This window comes from Gymnoscopelus braueri, assembly GCF_963280865.1.
Source record: "Gymnoscopelus braueri genome assembly, chromosome: 20".
NCBI classification, from domain to species: Eukaryota; Metazoa; Chordata; class Actinopteri; order Myctophiformes; family Myctophidae; genus Gymnoscopelus; species Gymnoscopelus braueri.
In genome coordinates this window covers 27,064,301-27,089,453 of record NC_137622.1, presented here as the reverse complement: position 1 = coordinate 27,089,453, position 25,153 = coordinate 27,064,301, and the positions used below count along the sequence as shown (strand labels likewise).

Genomic DNA, 25,153 nt, shown 5'->3' with positions numbered 1-25,153 from the left:
GGGCTTGTAATCAGAAGGTTCTCAGTTCAAATCCAACCAGGACATTTTTCCAACTTTTACCTGACTCTTGCACCTTTATCTAATCTTTCACTGAAGACCGTGCAAGAGACCAAGTGAAGTATGAACCATGGTGTAGCAGTGGTTAAGATACAGGCCTTGCACACAGAAGGTCCTGAGTTCAAATCCAGCATAGACATCTTTCCAACTTTTACCTGGGGCTTTTACCTTTATCTAATCTTTCAGTGAATATCACACAAGTTAACAGAACAAATAAGAATCTGTGGTGCTGTGGTTTAGATACAGGGTTTGCAACCAGAAGGACCCAAGTTCAAATCTGATCAGGACATTTTTCCAACTTTTACCTGACTCTTGCACCTTTATCTAATCTTTCAGACTAGCAAAAGTATGAACCATGGTGGAGCAGTGGTTAAGATACAGGCCTTGCAACCTCTGGGTTGTTGGTTCAATGCATGGAGGGATGGAGGTAGACACACACGCACGCTAACACACATACAAGCACACACACACCACTCTATAGCCAGCCTATGCGCCATTGAGTGGCCTATGTGCCTATCATTTTGTAACCTTTGCAGAATGAAAAGTACATTATCTCACTGTTGTTCCATATAGAGATAAACAAATCATTATGTTCTGTTCAGTGTGTGTGTGTGTGTGTGTGTGTGTGTGTGTGTGTGTGTGTGTGTGTGTGTGTGTGTGTGTGTGTGTGTGTGTGTGTGTGTGTGTGTGTGTGTGTGTGTGTGTGTGTGTGTGTGTGTCTGCCTCCATCCCTGTGGGAAAACATGTCATGTTTGTTTGGGTTTAATCTGTTCATGTATGTGCAGGCATGCCCATTTACAATATGTATTTATGCACGCCAGCACATACATATCTCACTTTATATAGGGGAGTGTACATATCTTTGTGTGTGTGTGTGTGTGTGTGTGTGTGTGTGTATGTATAATTCAAAGCTTTTCCAGAAATAAAGAATTAAATAAATAATAGTGAAAATCGCAGATCTACAAGCTCACAACGGGTCGCATCGCGAACAGTGGAGGCAGAGGTTCGGACGGACGGACGGACAGCCCACGCCTTCGGCCTGGCGGAGATAATTTCATAACATCTATATTTTATGTATTTAAAATACAGAAAATACAAGATCTGAAAGTATCTTGATACAAATTACATCTCATTCTTTCCGTCCCAGCCAAATGCAAAATACAAAATATAGTATTTGAAATATGACTGACTAATACGTATTTCAAATACATGTAATATACTGCTAACAGTGTGGTACTCAAGTAAATGTACTTTGTTACTGTCCATCACTCGCCTTTTCACTGCATGGGTTTTCAGGCACATTAATAACACAGGCAGCCAAAACTTTTATATCACACTCACATTAATTATATAAGATCATACCTTTATTCATATTCTCTTTACAATATGGAAAAGCAAAATTTAATACGACATCGTATTAAAAATCTCTCACAGAGAAACAACACAGCAAAACATGGGAGTGGACCCACATTGATACAAAAATAAATGTACAACTGAAATGAATCTCAAAAACAAAAACTAAGTCCGATACATTCAATACATTCATACAAGTTAACTCATGTAACACATAGACAACAACTTTACAACAGCAAAACCCAGATACAGATATTTTATCTATGAGTAGATGTTAAGAGAGATTACAGTCTGTCGTTTTGTACACGATTGAAAACGAAATACTGTACAAAGACAGACGATTCTCTTCACAGACAAACCACAACATGGAAAGTGGTGACAGTTGAGACAACCAGCAACTGACATTCTGCATTCAGTACAGTGAGCCACAAACACAATAGAAGCATAGCGATGTTGGGATATTCCAACCGCGGGGCTGCCTTGCGTCATACTGGCTAGGCATTCAGGGATATTAGGCTACAAATAAAGTGAGAACTGAAATGACACAAAGACCAGATCAAATGTTTTCATTATCCTATCTCTTTCAAGTCTTTCGGTGTGTGCCTGTGTGTGTGTGTGTGTGTGTGTGTGTGTGTGTGTGTGTGTGTGTGTGTGTGTGTGTGTGTGTGTGTGTGTGTGTGTTTGTGTTGCAGCTGCAAGAGAGGCAAGTTAACCACTTAACCCTTATACATTGTCAATATCCTGGTACCCTATATTGAATGTTCACCCCAGAATAGAGACGAGATGCTTTAGGGTTCATGTGGTTAAAGTAGTCCCTATACATTGAGGCCAGTGGGAGTCTGACAGATGTATTGTGAGAGAAAAATAAACATTGAAGTTTGAGTGTCTACTCAATAACAAAAACAAATATGTTTTTATGGTTTGTTGTTTAGGTAACAGATGGGTGGGTTTTCTACCTATGGCAGCAGAATGAGTTCAGTTAATTAAAAGAAACATCTGAACATCAGTTTAGTCCATGTTTCTGTGTTAGAGCCAGTACATTTCGCAACACCGAAACATGCCACTGTCGTAAACCCCACCACTCTGGTATTCCCCACAGGGTAAAACAACTACAAACACTTTGTATTTGTATACTATTTGTATTTGTACATACTTTGTATGTACTGTTTGACCCAGGCCTTTCCAGTCTCAGTTTTCCCGCTTGGCTATTTTTTCTTTATCAATTAGTTTGTTTAAAGATAAATGGTAAACACTACTTAAATATGAATAAAGGCGACCTTTTCCATTTGTTTCTTATAATTCTGACTGTACTGTACACTTTCTTTCTCTTTTTTTGGAGGACTAAGTACTATCTAAAACAACACATTCATGATTTAACTGCACTGTATACTGTACATAAACATCTTATAAAAACAAACTTTGATATATTTTTTATTATTATACTGTACAGTAACTTGCATATTCACACACCATTTAAAATGGCTGCATAGACATTTCTTTACTGATGCAAACTACACCAAATTAGGTTTTCCTTTTATCACTAGTCAACACCACAGTTTGTTCACAAATGCTAAGATCCCTTCAAAGGAAATACTATCTACCAACAATTAACGGTTAAGGGTTCAAATATAAAAACACATTTCACCACAAACATATTATTGTCGGTATTTGTTTAGTTGTTTATGGCTTTCATTTTGATTCCGAGGTTCCAGCCCTCTTTCATTACAACTATACTGTAGATGAACTGAGCAAAGTCTGATGTCCATGTAATGTTTAGCCTGCAGGAAATGCAGGTTTGGATTTGAAATATTTGGACAACAAAACGCTATACACAGGATACACATCCTGTGTGCGATTGCTGAATTTGATTCAGAGGCTATGGGCCTCTTCATCTATTTCATGAATGAAATAGATGTAATGTGAACTTGAGAACATGACACGTTGTCATGGTACCAAGTCTTTGATGTAATACAACAGCTCTGGTGAAAGGTGCGTGTCAGTAATAAATCAATGTGACATTTCTTAATGACGCTGCAGTTAGAATATCACGATACTTCACTGGCAGCAGTGCTTTCACTTTGTACATCTCCATCTCCAATCCAGCAACCATATCGTCACTGTCGGGTGGAAACCTTGTATATCCAAAACCGTTACTTTTCAGGAAATGGAAAAAAATTACCTGTTTTCCAATGGATCCAATGTATCTATTATTAAGTCACAGGCTCTTGTTAATACGTTGGTTAAATATTCATGAAACCCACAGAAGGACTCAACACCTTTCAACTTGGCATCCCCATTTTAGGCATGTCATTATATGTGAAAAACAAAAAAGAGAAAAGAAAGGGATTTTTTGGGGAATAATCTCACATCATGAGTCATAAATTGGTAGATCCAAGTTCTTCAAGGTCATCTTTATAATTTAGTAGTTTGACTTTTGTAGTCTTCATCTTGCCGTTGGCTCTAATTCAATCTGATCCTGCCCCCACCTTTTTAATAAATATAAGCACTTCATGTAAAAAAAAATAAACAGGGTACAGAGCCTACGACATGTCCATCTACGTGTTGTGAGATGAAATATGGAGATAAAAGGTTTCCTATTCCGTCTGACAGTGCTTAAAAAGTTGTCTAGAGAGTGGCTTTGGCCTGACGGGCTAATGTTTGACAGAACAAATGGAGTAGAAACATATTGCCAAACAGTAAGCCAACGTTCTGCGTGTCACATTATTATGAACAGGTCGGCCGTCCTCCGAGAGGTTGATGTTTTTTCCCCGGTGCTGAAGATGTGGTCTTTATTCGTTCACAGATAAACCTTCGTTGTTTTCTTTTTTTTGTTTCACATTCTGTAATACTGTGTACAAACAATTCACAACGTAATCAGCTAGTGCTTCCAGTGTCTTTGAGACAATGAACTTCTCCTGTTCATCTTCATCTTACTGCAGAGATAACCAACGTATCCTGAGTGCCCCCCCACCACCCCCTTCTCCCCCGTATCACAACTGCCCCCAGTCTGTGTGTCTGCGAGACTGCGTTCATTAATAACTCTGTATCTTTTATCCTCCGCTCGAGACATCCACCAGACTGAGGGGAGCAATTCGGAGGCTCTGTGGGACTGCTTCAAAGATAGCCACCAGTATCAAAGTTCTCTGTCTTTGTGAGTGTGCTTGTACACACAAGCTGCATTAGAGTGGGGAAGCAGATGGTGTCTGCGTTCACAGCACAAAGTGACTCCCAACAAAAATGATGAAATGCATGCAAGGTGAGAGCAACGAAACCAAAGCGACAACTAAGTGTGTCAAAGTTTTAGTATCAGGTTGTTGCTTTTTTCCTTCTTTCTTTTATAGATTTGCTTTGGGTCCGTTTCTGCTTTATCGCACCGTAAATTAAAGACAGGATGGAGAAAGGTGGGGATGACATGCGATACAGGCTAACCAGATTTGAAGTTACGTCACACAACAAAGGGGTGTGTCTGTGTGGTATTTCTTGCACTAAATGTTTGTCGGGGGCAACTCTGCTCTGCACACAAACCACACAAAACAAACCTTTTTAAAACATGACCTCCTCGCTGCTCCCATAGTCGCTCTCTACCATGTCCGAGCCAGCGTAGCTCAGCGGCTTCCGTACCGCCCCGACCGCCGCTTGGGCCTGGCCGGGGTCGGTGTCATTGGTCACCGGCGGAGGCCCGGTCTGCTCGGCGTAGGATGGCATAGCCACGCTCAGACGCATGCTGAGTCTCTTGTAGCCTCCGGACACGTTGTCCATACTGCGGGTATGCTGCCGCTTGGCAGGGTAGTAGCTGATGGCGGTGTACTCGTTGGGGCACTGGGTGCTGGGCAGCGGGTGCCCGTCGGGACCCAGGAAGTCATCGAGGTTCTGGTTGCTGTAGCAGGGTGGCAGGGGTGCGCGCCGGTCACACCGCTCCAAGGGGAACGGGAAGCCGCCGAAGCGGGAGTTCCTGCGCGAGTCCATGGTGGAGGTGGCGGAGTGAGGGATGTCCTCCACGATGTCGAACTGGGGGAACTCTCGGACGCAGGGGCGGCCGTAGTAATCAGGGTCTGCTGGGTAGACTGAGAGGAGAGAGATACAGGACATTAGCTTTTTACAGCACTCAACACAATCCTCCAATAATCTTTTTGGTTTGTTTCATTCGTTTTGATTTTGTTGATTGAAAGCAGCTGTGGGTTTAAAGGCCAGTCCACACCAATGCAACTTCTTGCAACTGCCATTGGGGATAATGGTTGCAAATAGTTGCATGTTGCAAGGAGTTGCATCGCGAATCATTGGTGTGGACTGGCCTTAAGAAGAAAAAAATACCTTTTGCATTTTATATTAACTCTTTGACTGCGGACGACGCGATAACGCGTCAAGTGCTACTTTGTCCAGTTGGCCGTCGACGCGCTCGACGCGCTGGACGCGCGTTCATTGTTTAATCTCTGATTGCGCTATGCTGCTTAATATTCAATGTTATTCTCGAGTTCCACTTACTTCACGGACATCTGCATCCGGTTTCATGACCTGGATTCCGTTTCCGGTTTTTGATTCTTTTCCCCAGTCATTTTCGTCCAAAATAGGTAAATAAACGGTCTTTCACACGGTATGACGGACAAACGGACAGTTTCTCTTCTATAATCTATGGTCTGGGTGACGATCAGTCATCGCCGTCGTATATCACAACGTAATTTTCGCCGATCAAAACAATGGGGGGGACGTCACATCCGTTTTCATGTTTTTCCTTGTCTAATCTATGAAGAAGGGTGAGAGAGACCCAACGACATGATCAAAGCTGTCATGTGCTGCCCTCTAGTGGCGGATTTGTGCTGGGTCTTTACATTATGTGTCCTTAAATTATTTTCATGAGAAAAATTCAAAATATAAAAATAAAAAAACACGAAAATTGCTGGCACTGGGGGAGTACTTTATGAAAATACTCTGGCAGTCAAAGAGTTAAATGGTCATGTTTTTTTTATTATAATTATGTATTTATGGCTCCTGTTTTTAGCCCCACAACAAAGGATATTAAGGATGGCAATGTTGCTCCATCCAAACAGAAAATCTCAAAAAGTACTAGATTGCCATGGCATTTGATGCGTGTCTTCATGACCCCCGGAGGATGAACCCTAACTCACAGCCCTTCCATGCTTATCAGTATCATGACAGTATCATGTCAGTATCATGGTCAGTATCATGTCAGTATCATGTCAGTATCATCATGTCAGTATCATGTCAGTATCATCATGCCAGTATCATGTTCAGTATCATGGTCAGTATCATCATGCCAGTATCATGGTCAGTATCATCATGTCAGTATCATGTCAGTATCATCATGTCAGTATCATGTCAGTATCATCATGTCAGTATCTTGGTCAGTATCATCATCTCAGTATCATCATGTCAGTATCATGTCAGTATCATGGTCAGTATCATCATGTTAGTATCATGGTCAGTATCATGTCAGTATCATCATGTCAGTATCTTGTCAGTATCATCATGTCAGTATCATGTCAGTATCATGTCAGTATCATGGTCAGTATCATCATGTTATTATCATGATCAGTATCATGTTAGTATCATGGTCAGTATCATGTCAGTATCATGGACAGTGTGGCTTATAGACTCAAATGAAAATGAATCTTCTATTCTAAAACCAAGTAGAGGTACATGGATCCAAAGACAGCATCAATGGACTGGAGACTGTTGTTTTTTAATAGTAACTAGAATAACAATATCATTTTTCGTTACTAATAAGTCCATGGGTTCCGATTACTTTGACATGATGAATCTGTTATGCAGGCAGTGCATGGGGACGGCATGATGACTGACACTCAGCATGTACAATTTGTGTGTGTGTGTGTGTGTGTGTGTGTGTGTGTGTGTGTGTGTGTGTGTGTGTGTGTGTGTGTGTGTGTGTGTGTGTGTGTGTGTGCGCAGAGGGAATTATTAATATTATCTGTTTGTACAAGTGATTGTTCCCTCAGGTGATTTGGCATGTGAAAAGCTTCAGTGAAAAGGCGGGTGAGAGGAACAAGAGAGACATACTGAGACAAGAGACAGTGACAGAACAATTAGAGACAGACACCGATACGAGAGAGAGAAATGGAGAGAGAGAGAGAGAAAGAGAGAGAGAGAGAGAGAGAGAGAGAGAGCGAGAGAGCGGAGCGAGAGAGAGAGAGAGAGAGACAGAGCAAGGGAAATATGCAGTTACATCTGAAAATTAAATTAAGGAAGGAGAGATGGATAGAAACGGAATATGACAAAGAGAAAAAGAGTGAGACAGAGAGTGACACATAAAGGCAAATATATACAGGGAAGATGAAACAAAGAGGAATGTCTTTGTTATTTCCTGACCGTATCAGGACTCGCACGCCTTGATCTGTGAGCGTGTGCAAGAATTTAATCAATGTCTTGTGTTTCCATGATGAGCTGCTATGCGTGCATAGCTACGTTAAATGCCCACAAATGACCTTGAGCTACAGTTGTCCTACGCAGCCAGCAAACAATAGCGGGGGGAATTGTGAAACTTATATTGTAGCTCCACTCAACTGATTGACTCCACACATGCGCGACAATCACTCACTCGTGCAGTGAGCAAACTATTGTCCAATGCAATTTCTTATTGGTCAATCAGTTTTTAACGCATCAAAAAAACAACACAGGAATCAAACTGGGCTGATTGAAAAAATCAAAGCCACTCGTCGGACGGCAATTTCAGAGGTGGTGTGCAAGATGATGAAAACATAGGACTCTGTTTGCACGGGCCTTTCTATGGTGGGGGACGGGGGTTCTACAGGCATGACCCTGTGCGAACAGACAGCAATGTGCCTCTCTCCCATTTCCTCATTCTGATTTCCTAACAAACTCAGACACACAGAAACCTATGCATGTCCTTTATCCCACACCAGCCATGTGAAAGCTGTGTTCTTGTATTCAAACCAAATGATGTCCAATAAAGTAACTGGACAAAAAGTGTGTGCGTGCGTGAAAGAAAAAACAGGTACAGTAGGGGTCTGGAATTAACTCTGTAGGGTGGATGATGGCCGTTTTAAGCAGTCACACCTGGCCTGATTTAAACAAATAGATTCTGAGCTGGGTGTGACTACACAAATGTATAAAGCTAATCAATGCACACAGGATAAATCAGCCATCCCCAGTCCCACACACAAACAGAGAGATGGAGAGACACTGTCATGACAGGATTTCCATTCAAAGTCTATTTCCAGCAAAACAAGATAATATAAACTCAGCTTAGATGTAACCTCAAGGTATTTATCCCCACACAGAAATTAACCTCAAGGTAGTTATCCCCACACAGAAAAAAAGAATAATGACAAGAATAGATGAAACTAACTGTCATGACGGAGGCTCTCTGTCAAGTCTGTGCGGGGATTGCTTGTTTTATCCTGTGTGTATCAATTGGCTTAATATAGGTGTTAGTACACTGTGCTCAGAGTCTAGTTTGACTCAGGCCAGGTGTGATTGCTTAAATCAGCCATCACCCACCCTACACACTCATTTGGGAACAGAACATTTGGGAATTCGAGAACAGAACAAAGATTAGATCACAAATAAGAGGGAAGTAGTATCATTTTCAGAGAATGTTCCAATACCAGCCGTAACCAGGGTCCCACCAAACTAGGCTTGTTTAGTCTTGTTTTCGTACTGGCTCAAGGGCACTTTAATAATAATAACTTAGATTTATATATCGCCTTTCCACTAACCCAAGGACGCTTAACACCAAAACAAAGAAAACTGAACAAAACTAACAGTCAAAGGCCTTGGGGAACAGATGCCTTTTTAGGGCAGACTTAAACCTGTGTTGGCGTGTTACAACTCTCTATCGGGAGAGTGTTCCAGAGGGTGGGTCTCTGCCACACTGAAGGCACCAAAAGTTTGCATGCTGGTGGAGAGATGACTGTAGAAGTATGATGTAGGAGATCAGACAGCTACTGGGGGGCAAGGGCATGGAGAGATTTCTAGGTGATGTGGAAAATAACCCGGGAGCCAGTGCAGGTGCATACAGGTGGGGGTGATGTGCTGCCAGGGCTTGGTGTGGGTGAGAACCCTGGCAGGTGAGTTTTGCACATACTGGTCTCAGCCACGAAATCTGAGAGCCTCAGGCCTTTTACACACAAGTTTTTGCAATTAATTCACACAAAATATTACGCAGCGAGTAGTGTTTTTTTTCTGGCATCAAACTGTATGAATGAGGCGTCGCCGTCAACTATATGAATAGCGAAATATTCGCTGGCGAGTATCTCACATTCTCCTATTGTATCCTACCTTCATAGTCCCAGTGATTCTTCCTGATGGAGTCATTATCAGAGCTGGAGGGAGGTCGTGCAGGAAGGTTGGGGGCCACACTGCACACAACTGGACACTGCGTCTTCGGGGAGATGACCCCTCCCCCTCCCCCTCTCGGCGGGCCGACCTGACTACGGGGGCGGAGTGAGCGAAACGGTGTGTTGTCCAGGTCGTTGATGGAGCCAAGTGAGTTCATCTCAATGGGATTCAATTGCTGGTTGTTGACCATGATGCCCTTGGTCAGATTGGGCTGGAAATAGCTGTGAATATGAATAAGATTCAATTTAAGATTTATTGTGTATTATTTTTTATTGTTGTTTGCCATATGTTTATTTAATTCTATTCCTTGTATTTTTTTTTTTTTTTTTATAAATACAGTACGCTTTTTTTTTTGCATTTCAGTTCCTATGTGTGAATTCAATTCACCTGAAAGATGATATGAAGGGAAAGCTGCAGTGAAAGAAAGAACAAAAAGACTCTGATTTGAGTTCCTGGTTATAAAGACTAATCCCACAGAGAAACGTAGGTTTGCCACATTGTTCTGTGATCTGTGCTTTCTGCTCTTACCCATTGGAGTCCTGGACACACACTGGTTTCTTCTTGTTCTGTTGGACGTAACGTTTCCTGATGCAGACAAACACACCCACCAGGAGGAGTAAACCTAGAACACTGGCCGATATCTCCATGATTTCCACATATCCAATCACTGGAGACACCTGAGAGGCAGACATATTGATTGATTGGATAATGAATTGACACACTGATTGATTGATTGATTGATTGATTGAGTGACTGACTGACAGACACTGGATAACACATTTTATTTGATTCAAGACTGCAGAGTTCCAACTGCAATTGGACCGCTTTTTCCTGCCTACACAGTCACACCATATCTTGATCAGATATCTGCAAGCTCACAATTAATACATCACAATGACACGTTATGAGCTTGCAGATCGGCTATTTTTGGCTAATGTTCCCCTGGAATATGGATGCTTGGGTTCAAATGGATAACTCTCCATGGCATGAGGCATGTCTCCGTTCTGGTGGACTGAACTCACCTGTGGCAGTGGGTCGCAGTGGATCAAGCCCTCAGAGAACTTGCAGTCAAATTGTCCTGGACAGGAGTTGGGGGTACAGGCATCAACCAGGTTATGGCACCTGACAGAGCAGAGAGCAGAGGGGATTATTTCTGGTGGTCTCCAGGGTGTAGAAATGTCATGTGTAATATGAGACCAGTGGTTTATTATTATTTTGTTTTCTTTTTTTTCTTTTTGAATACTTGACATGCATTTATGTGTAATTTCTTATGAGATACTGTATGCATTTTCATTATGCTTTTGCATTATGCTTTTGATGGTTCGCACATGGAACGCTGCATACCACATTTATTTTGCCGCAGGAAAAGCCTTTAGGTGTTTTGTTTTTTTCAGCATGCATGTTGTAGATGCATGCTGGTTTTCAACATTACACTATTTTCCCCCCGCTTTTGTCCCATGAGATATGGCATAGAAGATTAATTGCACCAGGTGATGCATAGCAAAGTACAGTACTGTGTTGTATAATGAGCCTGCAGTAGGCAGGATACTGTGAATTGCAGTTGCATATCTGCACTGCTGCACTGCTGTGTGAATTGCAAAGTGACCTTATTCAGATTCACTTGGGCGTTTTGCAGTGATAGATCAAATACTGTTGGCATACTGTTTTCCATTTATTGTACTTCCATTTAATGTACTTCTGACTATAGCTGTCCTGCAGTAACACTAACAGGCCTTTGCGGTATAATTAACGTTTTATGTTATATTAGCCAACATCCTGGCCAACAAAGCAGCCTCAATATAAAACTAAAGTTTGTCCATAACTTACATTTTATATTGAGGCTTAGGGTATAATATATGGCAATTTACAGAAGAAAATTAGACTGGACATTTTGTTGTGTACCATGAGCCTGATGTTAAAAATTTCCTATTGGGGACTATAAAGCCTCGAAACACAGGTTGATGAAGTTATTGAGGTAAGTTTGATGGATGGTCACTGACATGATACTGACCATGATACTGACCATGATATTGACCATGATATTGACCATGGTACCGACCATGATACTGCCCATGATACTCTTGTTACTCCCTGAAGAAGACCTTTCCAGGTCGAAACGTTAGTATCAATAAATTGCCCTGCATCGTGGCTATGAGTGTGCAGCCCTTTCTTCACTTTTAGACGTATTTACCAAGGTCAGCAGCCCCTCATCAATACTGGTGTGCGCCATTCTCCTGTTGATCCTCCTCACTCACTTGAAAATCTTTAAAGTGTTCGGGGCCTGACCATCGTGCATTTTCAAAGCATGTTTATTTTATGATCAATCGTGCATTTTCAAAGCATGTTTATTTTATGATCAATCGTTCAGTTTCAAAGAATGTTTATTTTATGATCAATCGTTCAGTTTCAAAGCATGTTTATTTTATGATCTAATGTGTTGCGGCTTGGATCAAAACTAGTTTTCCAAAGTTTTAAAGAAAACATTACAATGACATTTATTTTTTAATAACACAGACGGACATTGACATCGAGACGTAAGTCGTTACCACAACCATAAGAAGTCCATGCTTACATTGTTTCACACAGCTAAGCTATTTGTGCAAATAACAACGGCGTACGTGTGAACATTGCGCTGGTGAATAAATGCTCTGTGCGAGCGCTATGGATCTCCAAAGCGGTCCCCCGTGCATAAAACGCATTGTGTGGACACGGCCCCAAAATCAAAGTCCTTTATAACTTTAGTGCCGTCTGTACTCTGTACTGCTACCGTTCTTCTCTGCGTGTGGCGTTGTGTGTGAATGTGTATACTCTGTAACCCTAAAGCTAAGTCCACCCACTGGTTGGGAGCGTAACCGTGACAAAAGAGCCGATCCCATATGTATATATTGTTTTCTTTTTCGCTTTTTTTTTTACATCAATTATATTATTATTAAAATATTCAATATCCTCATGGCCCAGCAGTGGGCCCCGGCCCACAGGTTGAGAAACAGTGCTCTAACAGACCATCACGTGTGACCTTCTCTGTGTTGCATGCTCAACGCGTGACCCAGGGGTTAAGAGGCGTTTATTGGCGGAAGGCCATGGCACCAATGCACAGCACCACTATTGTGTGACAAAACATGAATTCTGAAGATTAACATACGGTACCGTAACAAAATGGAAAATACATCTGTCTTTCCACACGCGCGCGCACGCACGCACGCACACACACACACACACACACACACACACACACACACACACACACACACACACACACACACACACACACACACACACACACACACACACACACACACACACACACACACACACACACACACACACACACACACACACACACACACACACACACACACACTCCTGTGCGGTCCACCTGACATCATTCTTTATGCTCAGAGTTAATCAGAAACCCACATATAGAGAACTAATCGCAGTGGTCCTGATTGTGCAATGTTATTGGAGCAAAAGGGGGATATGTGAATGGACAATAATTCCACTCTACGATGAGTGGACTTTGTTTGTGATGTGAGCGGGAAACCCTTGGGTCATCGCGAGGTTGTGTGTGTGTGTGTGTGTGTGTGTGTGTGTGTGTCTGTGTCTGAATTCGTTATTTTGAAAACATGTCCATGTCTCTGTATTCTTGTGTGTATCTAATCTAATATCTATCAAGCGCACGCGCGTGTGTCTGAGTGTGTGTGTGTGTGTGTGTGTGTGTGTGCGTACGCACACACATGCATGCGCGTGTGAGCACAGGTTAATTTGTAATCATGTGTACATTCATGTTTGTGCATGCCTTACCTAGCGTCAGCTACGTCCTGCGTGCAGTTGCAGATGTAACCTTGAGCCTTGGGCACACACACTTCTCCGTGTGTACAGGGCTGAGAGAGGCACGGGTTATCAACCAGCTCACAGTGGGAACCATGGTAGTTCCCTGGACACCTGCAGCGTGCTTCTGGAGAGGAAACACAACACATGGCTCACTCCTAATACTCTATAATGTAAACGGGTAGATCAGTGGTTCTCAGACATTTCAATTTCAAGCACCCCCATAACACCCCCCCCCCCCCCGCACACGCACACGCGCACACGCACACGCACACGCACACACACACCTTGAATAAATAACACTATTATTGGATCAACACGAGAGTTCTAACCGAGCTTTCCACCGTGATTTGACCTTCCCAACCCGAGTTCAATATTTTTCAGGCTATATGTGGCCCAACCTTGGGTCTGCTGCTTGCTATGAGTTAAAATCGAAGTCCTTTATAACAGTGCACCATTGAGTGTGTGTGTGTGTGTGTGTGTGTGTGTGTGTGTGTGTGTGTGATGTGGTGTGGTGTGGTGTGGTGTGGTGTGTGTGTGTGTGTGTGTGTGTGTGTGTGTGTGTGTGTGTGTGTGTTTGTGTGAAAGAAACAACACCCCAATGAATGGAAAAAAGAAAGTCCTAATCCAAACCTTAGGTGTGATGCGCAACAGATACGGATTGCATTTTCCTTACGGGAATTTATCATTGGGGAAATAATATATGCATTTGTTGTTCAGCAGTGTATTGTGCAACTGTGCCTGAGGTGTAACTGAAAGTGTGTGTGTGTGTGTGTGTGTGTGTGTGTGTGTGTGTGTGTGTGTGTGTGTGTGTGTGTGTGTGTGTGTGTGTGTGTGTGTGTGTGTGTGTGTGTGTGTGTGTGTGTGTGTGTGTGTGTCTGTGTGGTTTTTCTTTCTATCTTCTACAGTTCTGATTGATGTCATCGGATTAACCAGCAAAATATTACTACTGTGCTGTACTGGCTAATGCACAGCCTCTAGTATACACATCTAGGATGCGTCTTACTGCAGTATAAAGAGATGAGGTAGTTTAGCAATATTTAACAAATAACAAAATATGGTAATATTCTCAAGAAATAGATAATTTACAGTCAAGAAATAGATACATCTTAAGAATATATTTGTGATTATTTGTGAATGAAGCCTAAGCTATACTTCGTCATATGATAGCATCGCTTGCTGAAAATAACAAATTTTGGGAATCAGCTACTGAAAGAAAAAACTCCCGCACACGTCTTCAAATGCAATTAAAAAGTTTTAATGGGAATAACAACGTTCCGGTTCAGATCGAAACGTTATTCCCATTTAACTTTTTAATTGCATTTGAAGAGGATTTTTTTCTTTCAGTACGTTGGGGCCCTTGTTTGGTCTTCTCCTACGCACCTGCCGCCTTTGTAGGTGTGCAAAAGACTTGCTTTTTATTTAGGGAATCAGTAACTAATATGTATTTAAGTATGAATTACACTAAAGAAATTTGAAATCACAAAAGCAATTTGAGGGCCCTCAATGATTTACGCTACACTCACCTCCATTTACGTCCTCTTCGCAGTCGCCGCCATTCTGACAGGGGCTGTGGGTGCAGGTGTCTGCCTGGCCACAGCACTGGTACACGCCAAACACCCTCCTGCTCCCAGACCCCGCCCACTCGCCGGCATCTCCCACTCTGATTGGCTCGCCGTTGAATTCCAGGCCCTCCAGACAGCCAATGAAGTTGGCCGGGGACCCTTGGGCGTCGAGTCGGACCGAATTTCCGTCCGAGTCCTGGGCCGGGGAGGCGAAGAGCAAAGCGGCGTGGGAGCGCATCATGCGGCAGGGCTGGCTGAGGACAGCCAAGGCAGGGTGCTGCTGGTCCATGGTCAGCTTCAGGGAGGTTGAGTTCACTTCCAGGAGGACGTGATGCCAGCGACCATCTGACACAGGAGCAGCCCTCACCAGCAAGGAACCAGTAGGGCCGTTGCCACAGAGATACCTGAACCGCAACTCACCATTGGTCAGCTGAGGGAGGAAATAGTGGGAAATTATCCATTGATTAATGTGTTACAGTATGGTCAATTAAACAGAGAAACAAAGCATTTTGTATCTAAACCTGAAGGTTACCTCCTGAATCTGTAATGACCCAATTCCCAGTTCATATCATCCAATTGATGCATTTACTGACATTTATTAAACGTGTTGGCTCTGCAACATTCCTCTGCTGCATCAAGATTTTTCATTTACAGTAAGCTTCCAAGACACGACCCCTTCCTCCCACCCATTATCAGTCATCAGTTTCTCAAGAAAGTCAGTGTCAGCCTCCATTACTGCCCTACATACAGTACTGCCTGAATGAGAGAAACTCAGAATAAACACTTTTAAAGAAAAAATGTATCCTGGTCTACCAAAAGTATAGTGGATGGCATATCGTTTAATACCAGTTATGGGTATAATTTTTTGTTGACATGAATTCAAAACCCAAGTCAATCATTACCTGTGGCTGTGACCTTTAAAACACACCCAAAAAAAATGTATTTTATAAAGCAGAATTGATGACACTGTTTCCACTTCTGAGTGGTTGAATTTAAAGAGGAAGCGGGGAGACAAAAAAAAGGTAAATTTTACACATTGGTTTATATACTGCATAATACATCTTCTTGTGGCATTTCTGCTTCATTACAAATGATGAAAGAAGAGCCGAGTGAAAGTGCAGTTCATGAGCCGGATTCAAATGCATGACATTGCTACAGCAGAAGGTCTGCTGCAGTATGTGCTATGCATGCCGACTGGCTAAGCAACGGGGGCACACGTATTATGTTCTCTTCTTCATTTGTCGTACAGCTGCAAGCAGGTGTGATATGTTAGGGAGATCCCAAGGGCCTTGGCTTGACAGGGGCCCCCTCAAAAGATGCCAAGGTTCATAGATTTTATTGTTTAATAGATAGGAGGGCTTTAATAGATAATAGGGCTCCAGTGCGTTTTGCTGCCATAGGGCCCATTATTGTAATGGGCTGCCTCATCTCTGTCTAACGTCCCATTTATACAGCCATTTTAAACTTTTGTGTATGTATACGTTTAAAACGCAAGTGGCATTGCAAGTGGCGTTGCTTTAGTCAAGTGGCAGCTAACAGATAATGTAATTTTCATATCCGTAAGCTTTCAGAAAATGTGCACACAGATGGAGGAAATAAAAGCGATAAGTAAACAAAAGCATCCGTACATGCATTATTAAACGTTGAGTACGTTCTTAATACTGTAAAAGTCTTGTCCGACATTCTCTCACGCACAGTAAAAACTTTACCATAGCACCGGTCAGTGTCACCATCTCATTCAATATTGACACTGTCTAGTAGTGCTGCATGTTATATTTACAGTACACACACACACACACGCACGCACGCACGCACGCGCCCACACACACACACACACACACACACACACACACACACACACACACACACACACACACACACACACACACACACACACACACACACACACACACACACACACACACACACACACACACACACACACACACACACACACACACACACACACACACACACATCCTCCCAGCAGAATTTCACTCTCCTCTCATGTATTCAAATATTTTTTCATGTACTGCAAACCCCCCCCACCCCCATTAAAAATACACACGCAGCATATATACAGCAAATTGGCAAGCGTGACCCTGTTGTGCATTACCGTACCCCCCCCCCCCTCTCCATGCATTATTGATAATGCTTGGTTCTATTCACTTTAATTGCTGCAGGAGGGTGAGCCTCCGTCCTAGTCACTCTGTCCTTCTCCCTCCTCACTCCTAGAAAGAGGAGGAGGAGGAGGGAGGAGCTGGGGGCGTCAGGGTTTGGAGGAAGGATGCAAAGGAGAGAAAGGCAGGATAGAAAACATAAGGAGGGAAGAGGCGAGAGAGTGAGAGGGTGCAAGGTATACAGTAGGCGAGGCTGTGTGTGTGTATGTGTGTGTGTGTGTGTGTGTGTGTGTGTGTCAGAGTTTAACCACTTTTTTCAACATGGCGTTCCTATTTTGTGCATGTTATTATTTTGTTTTTAATGCAAAAATAGCAAAGCTAGATGATCTACAAAGTCAATTCTTGGTGTCATTATTTTGAACATTTTTCAAAATTTTCAGAAGTACTTAAAGTAGCCAGAGGAACCAGCAGGGTGTTTTTACTGTCTCTGCCAGAGTGTGCTATTTGAGTCTTCACTACTGTTGAGATGACTTTTACAAACCGCTGGGGTGATGAATGAGTTTGGTGAGTTTCCAGGAGAGGATGAATAATAGCAAAGAGGACAAAGCGACGCTGCTTGCAATTACTTAAAAATTGGGTAATGGGAGGGCAGGCCGGCCGGCAGGTGGACCACAGCACTCTGACTCAGACATAACCAACCATAAACAAACCTGATACGGCGAAATATACTGTAGGCATGTCACTATGCCTCACACATAACCATTAACAAACCCGATATACCCATATATAGGCATACTGTATATGGAGATCCGGTTGTACAGAGATGACAGATCCGACCATATATTGGTGCGTGTATCAGCAAGGACTAAAGGGAGTGCGGTGCCTGCCGTCGAGTAGTTCAGTAATGTGGTTTTCCAGAACCGCTGAACAACCGCCGGCATGCCAATATATGGGCAGATACTAATGAGATCAGGGATCTCCATATATGGGCATAAAAGGGACAAGGACTGACAGATACAGAAATCTCCCTATATGGGCATAGAAGGGACCCAGAGGTATACAGACAGGTACAGAGATCTCTGAACCTCTAGTTATTTGGCAAAAAAACAAACAAGGACAAATGGACCAGTTCCAGTAATATTTACACTCAGCCTTCGTTCGCGTTCCAAAGAAATTGTCTAAAAATAGGGTTCAGGTCTTTAAAAACAATTAAAGGCGAACATTTTTTTTTAAGAGTTTTACAAAATTGTCAAAATTGCAATAACGGGCCACCCGCTGGCTTAGCTGTTCAGGCGCATACCACTTATAGGCTCTAATGTAGCCTGACAGCGCGTCGTGGGTTCGAATCCCGTTCCCGACGACCTTTGCTGCGTGTCTTTCCCCATCTCTCTCTCTCCCTGTTTCCTGTCTATCTACACTGTATACTATCAATAAAGGCAGAAAAGCCCCAAAAATATATTTTAAAAATAGCAAAAACTGCAGATCAACAAGCTTCGGCATCTTGCTGTGCATAGTGAACTTTTAGATCAGCTATTCTTCATGCAACAAAGTAGGCATATGTAGGACCTACAGTAAGGGATTAAGTTGCCTCAGAGAAGAGCGGCCACCGGCAGTGGGAAAAACTAAAAATTCAACATTTACTGTAAATTTCACATCTCAAAGATGACAGGACTGGGGTACGTCTGGCCCCTCGTTCCACACAACTTTTTCACATTTCACTTCATTTTACATGATGTGGTGTGAAATTGGGGTCTGATTCGGGCACAGGGTGGGGAGAGGGCCTGTCGTGTCTGAGTCCCGCTGGATGCTTTCAAGTGGACTCCTTTCAACTGCGTCAGTGGTTCAAGGCTAGTGGCGTCTACTCCAAACACTGTACGAGTAACGAAGTCCAACTCCGGTTATACGTTGGTGGCTCATGGGTTCAAATGCCGGTCATGACCAGTGTCCCAAATCCTCTCCTCTCTCTATGTTCTTTTTAATGTTCAATTATTCACGGGTGTAGCAGAGATGTAGCAGAGCCCATGAAGCAGAGATGCGCTATAAATAGATTTGTATCGTGTTGGATCATCAATTGCGTCCACATGCATGTCCATGTAAGCCGACGTTTAATGTACTGTATAGGCGCACATACTGTGCGGCTGCACACAAAATGTACACAAACAGTGGGGAAAGCTTCAGGGAAGCAAAAAGCCTCCGTTCTGGTCAAACCTTTACTTGGTGGTATCAATTAGTAATGTCTGAGTTGATTCACTGAGACAACTGGTGTATGTGTAAGACTAGCAAACAGCTTTGCACTATATATGATCAAACACAGCGCTTCACACACCCCTGCTGTCACAGGCACGCATTGGGACAGTGGAATGGGACAGCATGGTGCACCAGAGGTTAGAGAGACTGTTCAGTAAATAGAAGGCCACAGCTTCAATCCACACAAGGATTGTGTCCTGTATTAATGTCCTTGCACAGACCAAGCAAGCCCTAGTTGCTCATTGTAACTCAGTCTGGGTAAGAGTGTCTGTTCAATGATTAAATCTAAACAAATGAAATGCAAGTCGTGTTTGTAGAAGGCGGCTGAGGAGGTAGCAGTGATGATGCCGACTAAAGATGCTGTGATGTGTGCGTAGTCAGTATGTAAACTCGGACAGCTAACAGTATAGGGTATTTGCATCTGCATTCGCCGCCACGTCTTCGAGCTGCTCTCCTCCCTTGATGATTCCACATCTGAGCCGTCACTCCATATAGAGAATGGTGTTTCCCTTTTTGTAACCTTTTCTTCTGCACAGCTTGCCACAACGCCTCATTCGTTCACATGGCTTCGCGATTTCCATTTCAAAGGTGATAACGTGATGGAAGATGTGTGCAGACGCAAAAAAACGAATTAGCAGCTGCAAACAGGTCTGGGCTTAATTTTGCGCTCTCTTTTGTTACTCTTTATAAACTTTGCATATTGATGAGATGCGGGAGTTGATAAGGCATTAAGGTGCGCATGGGCCTTCCTCTCAAGGGAGGGAGGGGGGGGGGGCATGGATTGTGGCACGTATCACGAGGAAGTCACTATGAAGTGATTGAAAAGAAAAGGTTGGGGATGGGGGGGGGGGGGGGGGGTTCTCAGATGACCATGTTTAGCCATTCCTTTTGAAGCAATTTTCCCTCCGCAAAGAAACAGACGGGGACACTTTCACATACACGCACATGGTAAACCAAGATTCAAAACTCCCAAGAGGTAGAACCTTGAGGGGGCGGGGGGTGGGGGGTATAGTGAATGCCACTTTTGATGCTTCTCAGCGTCAAAACCATTGAACATTCTATCTATCGGGGGAGTGCCTGGATGTCGCAAAATGAGAAAAACCCTAGGGGAGACATTGCACGCAATTTCAAGTCCAGATCGGCCTTTCTTTCTTTTTTCATCCGTTTGGAGAATTATTCATGCCTCTCAGAGAATACAATGATTCATTATTCTGTTTAAACTAGGCCCCTTTAATGTGGTATAGAAGACCCTGCACTGTCCTCTCTTCCCTCAGTGATTGGGGGAAGAAAAAGAAAGACATTGATGAATCTGCAAAGGCCGCAAGCTTTTCATTTAGACTCTAGGAGAAGTGCCTTTCCCACCGTTGCCGTGGATTTTGATGAAAAGGGCACACACGCACGTAGAGCCAGCACTCGGCACAACATAAGTAAAAAGGTCACCGATGAGCTGATTAACTTCAAATAGGGGCAAATTATTTGATAAGAGAGAGGTATCATTGGGTTTTTTTATAATCTGTCCAGGAATGTTCCACCTTTTCCAGACAAGCAGGGATTAGCCGGGATGTCTGATATGCAATCAGACATTTACGCGTAAAAAAAATAACCACATGAAACACTACGCTGCCCAGAGATGCATGCATGATATATTTCCTTGTGGTGATCTGCAGGACTTGGCAAGAGAGAACCATCAGGGTTGTGGGATATTTGAAGACAGCAGCTTTAGTTGTTGTGACTTTGTGGTACTTTTCCAAAGCTGTCACTTTTCATTACTTGGCATTACAGCAGTGATTAGAAAAAGGGGATTGCTTTTTTCTTAATTTAACTCTGAGAATGCAGTGACCAGAATGGACCCTTACTTTTTAAATGATTGGAGCTAAATTAACACAGGATTTTAATGTGCAGCATGGCAATTAAGAGAGTCTTTATGTGTCTTCTTGGTAGTTTAAACAATTTGTGACCTTTTCAGATATTGTAACCAGACCCAGTTGACTTCTGAATCCTGTATATGACCAATGTGTCACATGTCATATCATGCTCCCATTAAAGCCCGACTTTCGACACGTGACACCTCTGTACGACAGAGCATAAATTGGGCATAATACTCCTCACAGCAGCAACGACCCAGATGAAAATGGCTGTTGTGTAATTGTCAGATTTCAGGGCTATGTTTAATACAATAAAAACAACCTTTCGTCATGCATAGGAGACATACCTGTAAGGTTCCCCAGTCTGTGGAGCCGTTGGCCGTCACGATGAGGCCCTGATCCTGAAAGGTTCTGAACCTCAGGGACAGCCTGAAACTCTGACTGTCCTCGTCCATGTGGTGGAGGTACTTCAAGTAGCCCTGACCATCCAAACGCACTGCCGACTCTGAAATGGAATAGAAGTTTCAGCCAACGCACGGAAATCTACCTTTTCAAATAAATACAAAAAGGTTAAGGACAGCAAATACAAAGGTTAAGGACGGCAGCTCTTCCCTTCAAGCTGTTCCCTTAAGAATTATTTTCACGTGACTCAAAACTCAGTGTGCAACCGGACTTACTTTTGACATGTGTCATTCTTTTGTTAAATGTAGCCAACGTGTTGAGTTGAAAGTTGCTTAGAGGGCTTGGACTGATAAAAAATTAGACTTAGCTCGCCATTCTGTGGTTTTTGAAGCAGACAGGGTATCTGAAATAACTTTTTCAATCTTTCCACTGGCAAATCCTGGCCGAGTAAACCTTTAGAGAAACCACCCTTGTCTATATTCTATTTCCGTCAAATCTGACAGCCGAATTTGGAACCACTAACCTTATTAAAAAATCAATGGGAGGGAGACTTGGGGACAGATATCTCTAATGATGTTTGGAGGGAGGCCTTGGATAGAATACACTCCTCTTCAATTTGTTTAAGACATACTATCATCCAGTTTAAGGTTCTGCATCGCCTCCACTGGTCCAAAGTAAAACTAGCTAAATTTGTGCCTGACATGGATCCAATATGTGATCGTTGCAGACATGATCAAGCCACCCTTGCACATGCATTCTGGTTTTGTCCAAAGTTATTCACATTCTGGCAATTAATATTTAAAACCTTCTCAGAAGTGTTAGAAGTGCCCATAGAACCTTCTGCTTCTATTGCAGTGTTTGGAGTTGTTCCACAAGAAAGAGATGATGTACAACTTAGTCACCAAGAAAGAAATATGATAGCCTTTGCATCCCTTTTGGCTAGGCGTCTGATACTGCTTAAATGGAAAGAAAAACTCCCACCAACTTTCAAATCATGGGTTAATGATGTTATGCATCATTTGACTTTGGAGAAAATTCGCTACTCCACAAGGGGGTGTGCTCTGAAATTTTACACCATCTGGCAACCTTTTTTAACATATATAGAGAGACTGAAAGCTGCTGACATTAATGACCCATAAATTGACCCCACTGAATTTGTTTTTGTATTATATTTTTTGTGTATATATATATATATTTCTTTTTTTACTTCATTTAAAATCCTTCTTTAATAATATATATATTCTACTGTGTACACTTTATTTTTATTTTATTTATTTTCTGACTTGTTTTCATTTTTCATTGCAATTGTGTCTTATTTTTCTGTATTGTCTTTTGTTTTAATGGTACAAGGAGAAAACAGGGTTGTGGCTCTTTCGGAGCGGGAACTTTTGGGGGGTGGGAGGGTTAACATACATTCACTGTTTTTTGTATACTCATTATTATAGACCTGTATGTGAAAATATAAAATAAAAAAACCTTGAACAAAAAAAAAAATCTGACAGCCGAGTCTGGAGATGAAACACAGAGTAAATTAAACCTAATGTGTGATTCCAGATCTCAAAGCCACGCAGTCAAAGCACTGGAGGAAAAATACATAAATATATGTTTCTCCTGTTTTGTTTGATCTTTTCCTGGAAAAGGCCAAATTAATCACCTACAGCTCACACTACAAAGTTTTCTCAAAAAGTTTCTCAAAAGTTGCTTATTGCATCTTCTTGGCCAGCTACCACTAGTTCATGTGATTCCGCTTAATAACATGAACTTTGTGGTCCATCCATGAGCTCACAACGCAAAAGACATTTGGTGTAGAGGGGAAAAAGGAGGGGGGCCGAATTAGAAATGCACTTGCCTCTCAGTTTGTTTCTGGTTTGTGGATTGAATTAAATGAATAATGACTTTCAGAATGAGTGTGTAGACTTCTACTCCTTCTCCAAATCTGTCCGTCTGTCTGTCTGTCCGTCCGTCCCCCCCCCGTGACTTGTATATCACGCAGAGTAGCTCCTTATCAAATATTCATTAAGTCTCTTAAGGCCTGAGAAGTATCCGGCATAGTCAAAATACAGAGGCGATAACTTAGGTGAACGGAACATCTCTTGAATACATCTACTTCCATGAGAACAACTCCGGGTAAAGCAGATAATGCCATGCAGGGCCCGTAGAAGATGTCTGAGTACCTTTTGTACTTCTGTTGTGCCTAATCCCCATAGGAATGTCAGAACAAAATCCCTGAAGACGCTTAGAAAAGGGGAAGAGACAGATGTCTGCATACGGTATGGTGGTTCAGTTGAAAATACCGTGAGCTCCATGTCAATTTGGAATGTCAGATGTAAGACATTGTGTTGTCATTGGTCGGACTCTGAATTGAGGCATAAATGCTTTCCAGCTGGTTTGATCATAGGAGTGGTCATCCAAACATGTGTGGTGGCGGAACATCTAGTCAGTTATTGGCAAAGACAGTGGCATTCACATGAGCCCACAATGACATGACACATAGGAGCATATGGAGAAGTACACGCACGCACGCACACACGCACGCACGCACACACACACACACACACACACACACGTACCATTACAAGGACAGACGCTCTCCCAGGCGTGTTGCGGGGTGATGTAGCCAGCTCTGGCTGTTGCATAGTGGTTCAGCCTCTCCCCTGTCAGCCGCACAACGTTCCTGCAGCCCCGAGGGGGACAGCCAGCGTCCACGCAGCCATTATGACTGACCCTCTGGATGCTCAGGCCCAGGGAGTCCTCCATGTCAGACATAATGCCTGCAACAACAGCGGCAGAACATATTTACTGGAATGGGTGTACATGCGTCTGTGCGTGCGTGTGTCATGCTGACAGACAGCTTATTCATTTGTATTATAGCTGGCTTTGTGTTGATTCCTTTAGATGTTGTGTGCATGCATGCTTTTCTTTATTATTTCATTTTATGTTAGTAAGCAGTGTTTTGGAAGCAGTCTACAGTGGCAGTGCAAGCAGTTCAGCATTGAGGACTTCATTTGGACAAGTGAGTTGAACAGGTGCAGGGCATGAGCTAATTACTCTATTGCAGGCTGCTATTGGTGCTGGGCTGGAAGGCTCTCCCTATTTAAAGGCCACTGTTGGAAAGTGAGGTAGTGTAGGCCTAGACACGGAAAAGCAGACCTCCACAAGAACAGAGGAGGAAGAACTTGGACCCAAACAGAAACCCCCCCCCCCCCCCATTGGATAGGGAAGTAGATGCACAAGACACTTATTCTGCTGTGATTGGATTTTAGATACTGGAACCTATGGCATTTAATGACTGCATCTTACAGTTTTACATGGCTTTTAACACTGGACGGCTCTGGACGCTTCACCCATTGAACATTGGATTTATGCATTCCCCTCCTACGCC

At 42.8% G+C, this 25,153-nt stretch overlaps 1 protein-coding gene across 3 annotated transcripts in view; it reads right to left on the bottom strand.

Annotated features, from left to right (window-relative positions):
• Nucleotides 1–1,405: 1,405 nt before the first annotated feature.
• Nucleotides 1,406–25,153, bottom strand: part of fat2 (FAT atypical cadherin 2) — an 89,285-nt gene continuing 65,537 nt past the window's right edge. The window contains exons 22-30 of one of the 3 annotated variants that reach the window (XM_080416770.1): nt 24,342–24,542; nt 21,717–21,874; nt 15,099–15,567; nt 13,546–13,699; nt 10,767–10,866; nt 10,273–10,421; nt 10,132–10,155; nt 9,685–9,965; nt 1,406–5,474 (exon numbers count right to left, since the gene is read on the bottom strand). In XM_080416770.1, coding sequence (XP_080272896.1) covers nt 4,954–5,474; nt 9,685–9,965; nt 10,132–10,155; nt 10,273–10,421; nt 10,767–10,866; nt 13,546–13,699; nt 15,099–15,567; nt 21,717–21,874; nt 24,342–24,542 — 2,057 coding nt within the window. In that variant the 3' untranslated portion in view covers nt 1,406–4,953. The remainder of the gene's footprint in view (nt 5,475–9,684; nt 9,966–10,131; nt 10,156–10,272; nt 10,422–10,766; nt 10,867–13,545; nt 13,700–15,098; nt 15,568–21,716; nt 21,875–24,341; nt 24,543–25,153) is intronic. The other 2 variants (XM_080416771.1, XM_080416772.1) reach the window with 2 other exon arrangements.